Raw genomic sequence first — 12,500 nt, forward strand, 5'->3', positions numbered from 1 at the left:
GTACCAACACATCCTCCAAGAGCAACTTCTCCCAACTATCCAGGAACAGTTTGGTGACGCGCAATGCCTTTTCCAGCATGATGGAGCACCTTCCCATAAGGCAAAAGTGATAACTAAGTGGCTTGGGGAACAAAACATTGATATTTTGGGTCCATGGTGAGTGAACTCCCCAGACCTTAATCCCATTGAGAATTTGTGGTCAATCCTCAAATTCTGACAAACTCTGACAAACTCCAAGCATTGATTATGCAAGAATGGGCTGCCATCAGTCAGGATGTAGCCCAGAAGTTAATTGACAGCATGCCAGGGCAGATTGCAGAGGTCTTGAAAAGGAAGGGTCAACGCTGCAAATATTAACTCTTTGCATCAACTACATGTAATTGTCAATAAAAGCCTTTGACACTTATGAAATGCTTGTTATTATGCTTCAGTATTCCATAGTAACATCTGACAAAAATATCTAAAGACACTGAAGCAGCAAACTTTGTGGAAATTAATGTTTTGTGTCATTCTCAAAAAGTTTGGCCACGACTACACGCAATTAGTATTTGGTAGCATTGCCTTTAAATTGTTTCACTTGGGTCAAGTGTTTCGGGTAGCCTTCCACAAGCTTCCAACAATAAGTTGGGTGGATTTTGGCACATTCCTTCTGACAGAGCGAGTCAGTTTTGTAGGCCTCCTTGCTCACACACACTTTTTCAGTTCTGCCCACAAATATTCAATATGATTGAGGTCAGGGCTTTGTGATGGCCACTCCAATACCTTGACTTTGTTTTCCTTAAGCCATTTTGCCACAACTTTGGAAGTATGCTTGGGGTCATTGTCCATTTGGAAGACCCAATTTGCGACCAAGCTTTAAATTCCTGACTTATGTCTTGAGATGTTGCTTCAATGTATACACAATTTTCCTGCCTCATGATGCGATCTATTTTGTGAAGTGCACTAGTCCCTGCTTCAGCAAAGAACCCCCACAACATGCTGCTGCCACCCCCGTGCTTCACGGTTGGGATAGTGTTCTTCGGCTTGCAAGCATCCTCCCTCTTCCTCCAAACATAACGATGGTCATTATAGCCAAACAGTTATATTTTTGTTTCATCAGACCAGAGGACATTTCTACAAAAAGTACAATCTTTGTCCCCATGTGCAGTTGCAAACCGTAGTCTGGCATTTTTATGGCGGTTTTGGAGCAGTGGCTTCTTCCTTGCTGAGCGTCCTTTCAGGTTATGTTGATATAGGACACGTTTTACTGTGGATATAGAGACTTTTGTACCTTTTTCCTCCAGCAGCTTCACAAGGTCCTTTGCTGCTGTTTTGGGATTGATTTTCACTTTTCTCACCAAAGTACATTCAACTCCAGGAGACAGAACGCGTCTCCTTCCTGAGCGGTATGACAGCTGCGTGGTCCCATGGTGTTTATACTTGTGTACTATTGTTTGTACAGATGAATGTGGTACCTTCAGGCGTTTGGAAATGGCTTCCAATTATGAACCAGACTTGTGGAGGTCAACATTTCTTTTCTGAGGTCTTGGCTGATTTCTTTTGATTTTCCCATGATGTCAACCAAAGAGGCACTGCGTTTGAAGGTAGGCCTTGAAATGCATCCACAGGTACACCTCCAATTGACTCAGGCTAATTGACATCATTTATCAGAAGCCATGACATAATTTTCTGGAATTGTTGAAGCTGTTTAAAGGCACAGTCAACTTAGTGTATGTAAACTTCTGACCAACTGGAATTGTGATACAGTGAAATAATCTGTCTAAACAATTGTTTGAAAAATGAGTTGTGTCATGCACAAAGTAGATCATAGAAAACTATCATTTGTTAATTAACAAGGAATTTGTGGAGTGGTTGAAAAACAAGTTTTAATGACTCCAACCTGTGTATGTAAACTTTTAGTGTGTGTGTGTATAAATGACTGTCTCATATATATGATTGTGTGTATATTAATGTGTGTGTGTGTGTGTATATGACTATGTCTCATATATGTATATATATGACTGTGTTTGTATATTAATGTGTGTGTTTATATGACTGTGTGTATTTATGACTGTATTCATGTGGATATATATATATATACAGTGCCTTGCGAAAGTATTCGGCCCCCTTGAACTTTGCGACCTTTTGCCACATTTCAGGCTTCAAACATAAAGATATAAAACTGTATTTTTTTGTGAAGAATCAACAACAAGTGGGACACAATCATGAAGTGGATCGACATTTATTGGATATTTCAAACTTTTTTAACAAATCAAAAACTGAAAAATTGGGCGTGCAAAATTATTCAGCCCCCTTAAGTTAATACTTTGTAGCGCCACCTTTTGCTGCGATTACAGCTGTAAGTCGCTTGGGGTATGTCTATCAGTTTTGCACATCGAGAGACTGACATTTTTTCCCATCCCTCCTTGCAAAACAGCTCGAGCTCAGTGAGGTTGGATGGAGAGCATTTGTGAACAGCAGTTTTCAGTTCTTTCCACAGATTCTCGATTGGATTCAGGTCTGGACTTTGACTTGGCCATTCTAACACCTGGATATGTTTACTTTTGAACCATTCCATTGTAGATTTTGCTTTATGTTTTGGATCATTGTCTTGTTGGAAGACAAATCTCCGTCCCAGTCTCAGGTCTTTTTCAGACTCCATCAGGTTTTCTTCCAGAATGGTCCTGTATTTGGCTCCACCCATCTTCCCATCAATTTTAACCATCTTCCCTGTACCTGCTGAAGAAAAGCAGGCCCAAACCATGATGCTGCCACCACCATGTTTGACAGTGGGGATGCTGTGTTCAGGGTGATGAGCTGTGTTGCTTTTACGCCAAACATAACGTTTTGCATTGTTGCCAAAAAGTTCAATTTTGGTTTCATCTGACCAGAGCACCTTCTTCCACATGTTTGGTGTGTCTCCCAGGTGGCTTGTGGCAAACTTTAAACAACACTTTTTATGGATATCTTTAAGAAATGGCTTTCTTCTTGCCACTCTTCCATAAAGGCCAGATTTGTGCAATATACGACTGATTGTTGTCCTATGGACAGAGTGTCCCACCTCAGCTGTAGATCTCTGCAGTTCATCCAGAGTGATCATGGGCCTCTTGGCTGCATCTCTGATCAGTCTTCTCCTTGTATGATCTGAAATTTTAGAGGGATGGCCAGGTCTTGGTAGATTTGCAGTGGTCTGATACTCCTTCCATTTCAATATTATCACTTGCACAGTGCTCCTTGGGATGTTTAAAGTTTGGGAAATCTTTTTGTATCCAAATCCAGCTTTAAACTTCTTCACAACAGTATCTCGGACCTGCCTGGTGTGTTCCTTGTTCTTCATGATGCTCTCTGCGCTTTTAACGGACCTCTGAGACTATCACAGTGCAGGTGCATTTATATGGAGACTTGATTACACACAGGTGGATTGTATTTATCATCATTAGTCATTTAGGTCAACATTGGATCATTCAGAGATCCTCACTGAACTTCTGGAGAGAGTTTGCTGCACTGAAAGTAAAGCGGCTGAATAATTTTGCACGCCCAATTTTTCAGTTTGATTTGTTAAAAAAGTTTGAAATAACCAATAAATGTCGTTCCACTTCATGATTGTGTCCCACTTGTTGTTGATTCTACACAAAAAAATACAGTTTTATATCTTTATGTTTGAAGCCTGAAATGTGGCAAAATGTCGCAAAGTTCAAGGGGGCCGAATTCTTTCGCAAGGCACTGTGTGTGTGTGTGTATATATATACATAAATATATATATATATATATATATATATATATGACTGTGTGTATATTAATGTGTTTGTATGTACCAGCTGTTGGAGCGTGTGAAGATGCAGCTGGCGTCGTTCCTGGAGGACCCACAGTACCAGGACCAACACTCTCTACACATGGAGATCATCAGGACCTTTGGCCGGGTCGGACCCAACGCTGAGCCACGCTTCAGAGACGAGTGTCAGTACAGTCACACACTAATGCAAAGGCACACACAAAAAAGTGGCACACACACACACACACACACACACACACACACACACACACAGAGTAATAGTGTGTTTTTCATCTTTCAGTTGTGCTCCCCCACCTCCACAAGCTGGCGTTGGACAACAACGCCCAGACTACAGAGAGGAAGAGGATGGACATCGCTACTCAGCTGTTTGAGGCCTACAGCGCTCTCTCATGCTGCTGTGTCCTTCACCTTCTGTACCACCAACGTGTGTGTGTGTGTGTCCTGCTACGGTGTGTTCAAAACTTAGCTCACCCTTTATTCATTGAGGCAAACGGCTACATGTACCAAGTTGAGTAACTTTTTTAGAGCCGTTTCTCAGATTCTGTCTTTGGAATAACATGACCTAGGTCAAGCCTAGGTTACCGGAGTCAGCCTAGGTTGCCGGAGTCAGCCTAGGTTGCCGGAGTCAGCCTAGGTTGCCGGAGTCAGCCTAGGTTGCCGGAGTCAGCCTAGGTTGCCGGAGTCAGCCTAGGTTGCCGGAGTCAGCCTAGGTTGCCGGAGTCAGCCTAGGTTGCCGGAGTCAGCCTAGGTTGCCGGAGTCAGCCTAGGTTGCCGGAGTCAGCCTAGGTTGCCGGAGTCAGCCTAGGTTGCCGGAGTCAGCCTAGGTTGCCGGAGTCAGCCTAGGTTGCCGGAGTCAGCCTAGGTTGCCGGAGTCAGCCTAGGTTGCCGGAGTCAGCCTAGGTTGCCGGAGTCAGCCTAGGTTGCCGGAGTCAGCCTAGGTTGCCGGAGTCAGCCTAGGTTGCCGGAGTCAGCCTAGGTTGCCGGAGTCAGCCTAGGTTGCCGGAGTCAGCCTAGGTTGCCGGAGTCAGCCTAGGTTGCCGGAGTCAGCCTAGGTTGCCGGAGTCAGCCTAGGTTGCCGGAGTCAGCCTAGGTTGCCGGAGTCAGCCTAGGTTGCCGGAGTCAGCCTAGGTTGCCGGAGTCAGCCTAGGTTGCCGGAGTCAGCCTAGGTTGCCGGAGTCAGCCTAGGTTGCCGGAGTCAGCCTAGGTTGCCGGAGTCAGCCTAGGTTGCCGGAGTCAGCCTAGGTTGCCGGAGTCAGTCAGCCTAGGTTGCCGGAGTCAGCCTAGGTTGCCGGAGTCAGCCTAGGTTGCCGGAGTCAGCCTAGGTTGCCGGAGTCAGCCTAGGTTGCCGGAGTCAGCCTAGGTTGCCGGAGTCAGCCTAGGTTGCCGGAGTCAGCCTAGGTTGCCGGAGTCAGCCTAGGTTGCCGGAGTCAGCCTAGGTTGCCGGAGTCAGCCTAGGTTGCCGGAGTCAGCCTAGGTTGCCGGAGTCAGTGGGTCCTACGCGACAGGGGGTTAAAAGTTCACTATTTGTGGTTCTGGGCTTAACTTGCCCTGCCCTGTTTTGTTATTTATATATATATATATATATGGTTGACATCAGATAAAAAAGTTTGAAGGCAAAAAAACAAACATACAGCTATAATAGAAAATTATTTCTATGTTTGTGTGCCTTCAAACTTTTCTAGCTGATGTCAACCATGTTATCTTTGGTCTTTGGCATCAGCTTTGATCTTTGTATATATGTGTGTGTGTGTGTGTGTGTGTGTGTGTGTGTGTGTGTGTGTGTGTGTGTGTGTGTGTGTGTGTGTGTGTGTGTGTGTGTGTGTATGTGTGTGTGTGTGTGTGTGTGTGTGTGTGTGTGTGTGTGTGTGTGTGGTGGTTGCCTATCCCGTTGGTGAGTGGAAAAAGGAAAATAAACTCTCCATTTTGGCACTGTAGGCTGATTACAGGGTTGACTGAGAGGGAGGGAGTTAGAGACAGACCACAGCCCACAGAGAGAAGGAGTGCGACAGAGAGAAAGAGACCACAGCCTGCCTTAGAGAGGGAGAAGCCAGGAGAGAAAATGAGAGAGGGAGAGCTGGCTCCAAGCCTTTGGTCAGAGTTCCCAGCATAGGGCTCAGAGCGTGGGCATGCATGCACGTCCTTCCCTGAATGTGTTCCCAAAATGGTGTGGTTCCACAAGGGCATATTTCACAGCTCAGAGACCTCCCTAACCTCCTCTTTGGTGACTTTCATACACCCTTACCCACCCATCACATACCCACCACCTGGTGATTTTCATACACCCTTACCCACCACCCACCCACCACATACCCACCACCTGGTGACCTTCATACACCCACACCCACCCAGCTGGCTGAGGCTTGGTACCAAGCCTCAACCAGCTGTCTGAGGCTTGGTACTGTGTGATTAAATCAGGTTATACTAGGGGTCTCATGTGGCTTTGGTCACAGTGGCTAAACCCCTGACAGATCGCTCACTATCAGAGTCTGAAGCTGTGACATCATCAGTGTGCGACGAGCCAGTGGAAGTACTGTGGCCCTCTGGGTAATGTAGTCATGCACCATCCTCACGAATCTTACCTGCTTGTGTTAGTGTTTGGTTGTCAAGTGTTCATTGTTGTTAAACTCTGTGCTGTAAGTGTTCAGTTGGTCACTAGGTTTTGTAAAACTGTGTTGGTGTCTGGTTGTCCAATATTAGTGTAGTTAAACTCTGTGTTAGTCCTCAGTTGTCTAGTAAAACATTTATTTAAACTCTGTTAGTGTTTGGTTGTCCAATATGTGTTGTTAAACCCCTGTGTTAGTATTTAGATGTCTGGTAAGTTTTTTTCAACTCTGTTAGTGTTTGGTTGTCCTCCTTGACTTCCTGTTCCAGTCATCTCAGAGGAGGTTATGGTGAATCACTTCCTGCCTGGACTGAGGTGTCTGAGGGCGGACATGGAACAGCTATCTCCTGAACACGAGGTACATACGCACTCTGACATTGACCATACAGTAGCTCTTCCAAACTCCCATCAACTGACCTGTTTCCCATGCCAGCTAAAGACCAGCTGATTCCCTGTCCCAGATCACTCACCACAAGGCGTGATGTCTCCAGAAGGGAGACTCACCAGGCATACTTTCCACAGCAATCTGGCATATTTTCCGCTGTGTGTTTTGTTGCAGGTGATCCTGAGCTCTATGATCAAGGAGGGGGAAACCAAGGTAGAGAACAGAGGGATCGGACAGGCTGAGGGGTGAGTACTAACACACACCATTAAAACAGCGCCATGTGTCTGTGTGCTATGTCAGAGCATTCAAAACGTACACACACACACACACTTTCCTAGCCTGCTGGTTTGGATCCCAAACATGAGTCTCTTTATTTTATTTATTTTGTCATTTAACAGAGGCTCTTATCCAAAGCGACTTACTGTAGTGACTGCATACATTTGTTTATATTTTCTGTACTGGTCCCCCTGGTGAATCAAACCCACCACCCTGGCGCTGCAAGCTCCTTGCTCTAGCAAACTGAGCTACGCAGGACTTGCCGGGTCACAGTCACATGACCCTCTGGTTTCCTGGCTTCAGAAAACAGTGTGGGTGATAGGAGGAGTAGTGGGTGATAGGAGGAGTAGTTTAGGGAGGAGTACAGCCGTAGTGTGGGTGAGAGGAGGAGGGGAGTTTAGGGAGGCGTACAGCCGTAGTGTGGGTGATAGGAGGAGTAGTTTAGGGAGGAGTACAGCCGTAGTGTGGGTGAGAGGTGTTTAGGGAGGAGTACAGCCGTAGTGTGGAGGAGGAGAGTTTGGGGAGGAGTACGGCCGTAGTGTGGGTGATAGGAGGAGTAGTTTAGGGAGGAGTACAGCCATAGTGTGGGTGATAGGAGGAGTAGTTTAGGGAGGAGTACAGCCGTAGTGTGGGTGATAGGAGGAGTAGTTTAGGGAGGAGTACAGCCGTAGTGTGGGTGATAGGAGGAGTAGTTTAGGGAGGAGTACAGCCGTAGTGTGGGTGAGACAAGTTTAGGGAGGAGTACAGCCGTAGTGTGGGGGAGGGGAGTTTAGGGAGGAGTACAGCCGTAGTGTGGGGGAGGGGAGTTTAGGGAGGAGTACAGCCGTAGTGTGGGTGATAGGAGGAGTAGTTTAGGGAGGAGTACAGCCGTAGTGTGGGTGATAGGAGGAGTAGTTTAGGGAGGAGTACAGCCGTAGTGTGGGGGAGGGGAGTTTAGGGAGGAGTACAGCCGTAGTGTGGGTGATAGGAGGAGGGGAGTTTAGGGAGGAGTACAGCCGTAGTGTGGGTGATAGGAGGAGTAGTTTAGGGAGGAGTACAGCCGTAGTGTGGGTGATAGGAGGAGTAGTTTAGGGAGGAGTACAGCCGTAGTGTGGGTGATAGGAGGAGTAGTTTAGGGAGGAGTACAGCCGTAGTGTGGGTGAGACAAGTTTAGGGAGGAGTACAGCCGTAGTGTGGGGGAGGGGAGTTTAGGGAGGAGTACAGCCGTAGTGTGGGTGATAGGAGGAGTAGTTTAGGGAGGAGTACAGCCGTAGTGTGGGTGATAGGAGGAGTAGTTTAGGGAGGAGTACAGCCGTAGTGTGGGGGAGAGGAGTTTAGGGAGGAGTACAGCCGTAGTGTGGGTGATAGGAGGAGGGGAGTTTAGGGAGGAGTACAGCCGTAGTGTGGGTGATAGGGGGAGGGGAGTTTAGGGAGGAGTACAGCCGTAGTGTGGGTGATAGGAGGAGGGGAGTTTAGGGAGGAGTACAGCCGTATTGTGGGTGATAGGAGGAGTAGTTTAGGGAGGAGTACAGCCGTAGTGTGGGTCAGAGGAGGAGGGGAGTTTAGGGAGGAGTAACAGCCGTAGTGTGGGTGAGGGGAGTTTAGGGAGGAGTACAGCCGTAGTGTGGGTGATAGGAGGAGTAGTTTAGGGAGGAGTACAGCCATAGTGTGGGTCAGAGGAGGAGGGATGTGTGTGCATCAACATTTCAACATTTGAACTCTGAGGCTGTAGCCGAGCAACACACACACAATAGTTTTCTACCTTAATTGTTTTTAGGCTGTTTTTCTCTTCATAGAATGTCATCATCATGTCGTAATGCAGTGTCAGAGACAACAGTTATAACTAGAATCTCTGTCATCACAATGCACAGTGTCAGAGACGACAGTTATAACTAGAATCTCTGTCATCACAATGCACAGTGTCAGAGACGACAGTTATAACTAGAATCTCTGTCATCACAATGCACAGTGTCAGAGACGACAGTTATAACTAGAATCTCTGTCATCACAATGCACAGTGTCAGAGACGACAGTTATAACTAGAATCTCTGTCATCACAATGCACAGTGTCAGAGACAACAGTTATAACTAGAATCTCTGTCATCACAATGCACAGTGTCAGAGACAACAGTGATGTCTAATGACAGGATCCATCCCCGATATGGGCTTGTTTTATCACGTCTCTCAACAACCATGTTACGACTAAGCAGCTCACCTCCAGCATTTTACAGTGGCTCATAACTTTCATTCCAGTATTGACCATATGTCGTTGTGATGTTGTTACTGCGTCCTATCTGCTGTTGTTCAACCCCAGTTAGGCAGAGAGGGAGAAAAAGGGGAACTCTCTTAACTGTCAGTCAGTAGAGAACAGAAGGAACTTTTATTGTTAACACTTAAGCAACTGTTTTTACCAGTCTAGTTATATGGTCAAGGTCACGGCAAAGAAATGAGAATGTTATAATCGGACTGTTAACAGCACCACCTCTCTGAATTGGATGTTTAGGGAGACCAAGAATATTGAGACTATATACAAAACATTCTAGATGAATGATGGCCTGTAAAAACCATTCAGTGTACCTATGTAATCATTTCCCATTCTTCAGGCTATCTACAGTCAGCTCCAAATATATTGTCTTGGTACTCTGAAGTGATACATTGACTATGAGGTTGAAGTGCGGACTAGCAGCTTTAATTTGAGGGTATTTTCATCCATACCGGGTGAATAATTTAGAAATTACAGAACTTTTTGTACATAGTCCCCCCCCCATTTTAGGGGTCCAAAAGTATTGGGACAACTTCACTTGTGTATGAAAGTAGTCAAAATTTAAGAATTTGTTCCCATATTCCTCCTAGGGTGCAATGATTACATTATTTTGGAGTCACTTTTATTGTAAATAAAAATGAAATATGTTTCCTAACACTTTTACATTAATGTGGATGCTACCATGATTACAGATAGTCCTGAATAATGAGTGAGAAAGTTAGACCCACAAATATCATACCCCCCAAGACATGCTGACCTCCCCTGTTATTGTAATGGTGAGAGGTTAGCATGACTTGGGGGTAGGATATTTGTGCGTCTAACTTTCTCATACAAAACATTAGGAACACCTGCTCTTTCCATGACATAGACTGACCAGGTGAATCCAGGTGGAAGCTGTGATCCCTTACTGATGTCACTTGTTAAATCCACTTCAATCAGTGTAGATGAAGGGGAGGAGACAGGTTAATGAAGGATTTTTAAACCTTGAGACATGGATTGTGTACGAGTGCCATTCAGAGGGTGAATGGGCCAGACAAGAGATTTAAGTTCCTTTGAATGGGGTGTGTCAAGAACTGCAACGCTGCTGGGTTTTTTCAAGCTCAACAGTTTCCCGTGTGTATCAAAAATGGTCCACCACCCAATGGACATCCAGCCAACTTGACACAACTGTGGGAAGCATTGGATTCAACATGGGCCAGCATCCCTATGGAACGCTTTCGGCAACTTGTAGAGTCCATGCCCCGACGAATTGAGGCAGTTCCGAGAGCAGAAAAAGAGTCCTCAATATTAGGAATGTGTTCTTAATGTTTGGTATACGCCATGCATAATCTATACCATTGTGCAGTATATAATCTAAACTCAGCACCCTGTCTTTCAAAGATAATTCGTAAAAATCCAAATAACGTCATAGATGTTCATTGTAAAGTGTTTAAACACTGTTTCCCATGCTTGTTCAATGAACCATAAACAATTCATGCACCCGTGGAACGGTCGTTAAGACACTAACAGTTTACAGACCTTAGGCAATTAAGGTCACAGTTATGAAAACTTAGGACACTAAAGAGACCTTTCTACTCACCCTCGAATCCAACAGGTCCCAGACGTGCTCTGTGGGATTGAGATCCGGGCTCTTCACTGGCCATGGCAGAACACTGACATTCCTGTCTTGCAGTAAGTCACGCACAGAATGAGCAGTATGGCTAGTTGCATTGTCATGCTGGAGGGTCATATCAGGATGAGCAGTATGGCTGGTGGCATTGTCATGCTGGAGGGTCATGTCAGGATGAGCCTGCAGGAAGGATACGACATGAGGGAGGAGGATGTCTTCCCTGTAACGCACAGTGGTGAGATTGCCTGCAATGACAACAAGCTCAGTCTGATGATGCTGTGACACAACTCCCCCAGACCATGATGGAACCTCCACCTCCAAATCGATCCCACTCCAGAGTACAGGCCTCGTGTAACGCTCATTCCTTTGACGATAAATGCGAATCCGACCATCACCCCTGGTGAGAAAACCTTGACTCTTCACTTTTTGACAGTCCTGTCTGGTCCAGCGACGGTGGGTTTGTGCCCATAAGCAACATTGTAGCCGGTGATGTCTGGTAAGGACCTGCCTTACAACAGGCCTACAAGCCCTCAGTCCAGCCTCTCTCAGCCTATTGGGGACAGTCTGAGCACTGATGGAGGGGTTGTGCATTCAGGGGGGTAACTCGGGCAGTTGTTGTCATCCTTACCTGTCCCGCAGGTGTGATGTTTGGATGTACCGATCCTGTGCAGGTGTTGTTACACGTGGTCTGGCACTGCGAGGACGATCAGCTGTCCGTCCTGTCTCCCTGTAGCTCTGTCTTAGGCGTCTCACAGTACGGACGTTGCAATTTATTGCCCTGGCCACATCTGCAGTCCTCATGTCTCCTTGCAGCATGCCTAAGGCGCATTCACGCAGATGAGCAGGGACCCTGGGCATCTTTCTTTTGGTGTTTTTCAGAGTAATTAGAAAGGCCTCTTTAGTTTTCATAACTGTGACCTTAATTGCCTACCGTCTGTAAGCTGTTAGTGTCTTAACGACCGTTCCACAGGTGCATGTTCATTCATTGTTTATGGTTCATTGAACAAGCATGGGAAACAGTGTTTAAACCCTTTACAATGAAGATCTATGACGTTATTTGGACAGGGTCCTGAAAAATGGACGTTTATTTTTTGCTTAGTTTGTAATCTACAGTATATACCAGTGTGCAGTATATAATATAATCTATATCCCAGTGTACACTCTATAATAAAATCTATATCCCAGTGTACACTATATAATATAATCTATATCCACGTGTACACTATATTATATATCCCATTGTACAGGCTATCATCAATATAACCATATTGTGTATCTGTCGACCAATGATGATGCTATGTTTAACTGCTAATACATATTTATATGTGTTCAAACTGTGTGTTGCTGTAGATCTGTGTCCATCGCTGCCAGTCTAGTTGGGGAAGACGCCAAGACCAAGTTCCTGAGTAAGATGGGTCAGCTGACCACGTCCGGCGCCATGCTGGCCAACGTTTTCCAGAGAAAGAAGTGATCCTTCTTCCACTGCCGAACCTCCTAGCAGCAAGCACACTACATATCCCATGAGCCTCCATTGTCTGGGAGCGCCAACCCAGGCTCCAACGATTGGCCAGGTCAGGGTCTCTGCTCGAACGCCTTCTGATTGCATCCTTCACT

The 12,500-nt window shown here is 45.9% G+C and overlaps 1 protein-coding gene across 6 annotated transcripts in view; it reads left to right on the forward strand.

Annotated features, from left to right (window-relative positions):
* LOC124039494 (RAB11-binding protein RELCH homolog) overlaps nt 1-12,500 on the forward strand; it is a 74,243-nt gene that overhangs the window by 60,919 nt on the left and 824 nt on the right. For 5 of the 6 annotated variants that reach the window (XM_046355514.1, XM_046355515.1, XM_046355516.1 and 2 more), the window contains 5 exons: nt 3,798-3,936; nt 4,053-4,169; nt 6,644-6,732; nt 6,934-7,004; nt 12,237-12,500. The exon at nt 12,237-12,500 is cut by the window's right edge and continues 824 nt beyond it. In XM_046355514.1, coding sequence (XP_046211470.1) covers nt 3,798-3,936; nt 4,053-4,169; nt 6,644-6,732; nt 6,934-7,004; nt 12,237-12,357 — 537 coding nt within the window. In that variant the 3' untranslated portion in view covers nt 12,358-12,500. Of the gene's footprint in view, nt 1-3,797; nt 3,937-4,052; nt 4,186-6,643; nt 6,733-6,933; nt 7,005-12,236 lie in introns of all 6 variants that reach the window. The other variant, XR_006839582.1, reaches the window with a different exon arrangement.

The sequence above is a fragment of the Oncorhynchus gorbuscha genome, linkage group LG07 (genome assembly GCF_021184085.1).
Source record: "Oncorhynchus gorbuscha isolate QuinsamMale2020 ecotype Even-year linkage group LG07, OgorEven_v1.0, whole genome shotgun sequence".
NCBI classification, from domain to species: domain Eukaryota; kingdom Metazoa; phylum Chordata; class Actinopteri; order Salmoniformes; family Salmonidae; genus Oncorhynchus; species Oncorhynchus gorbuscha.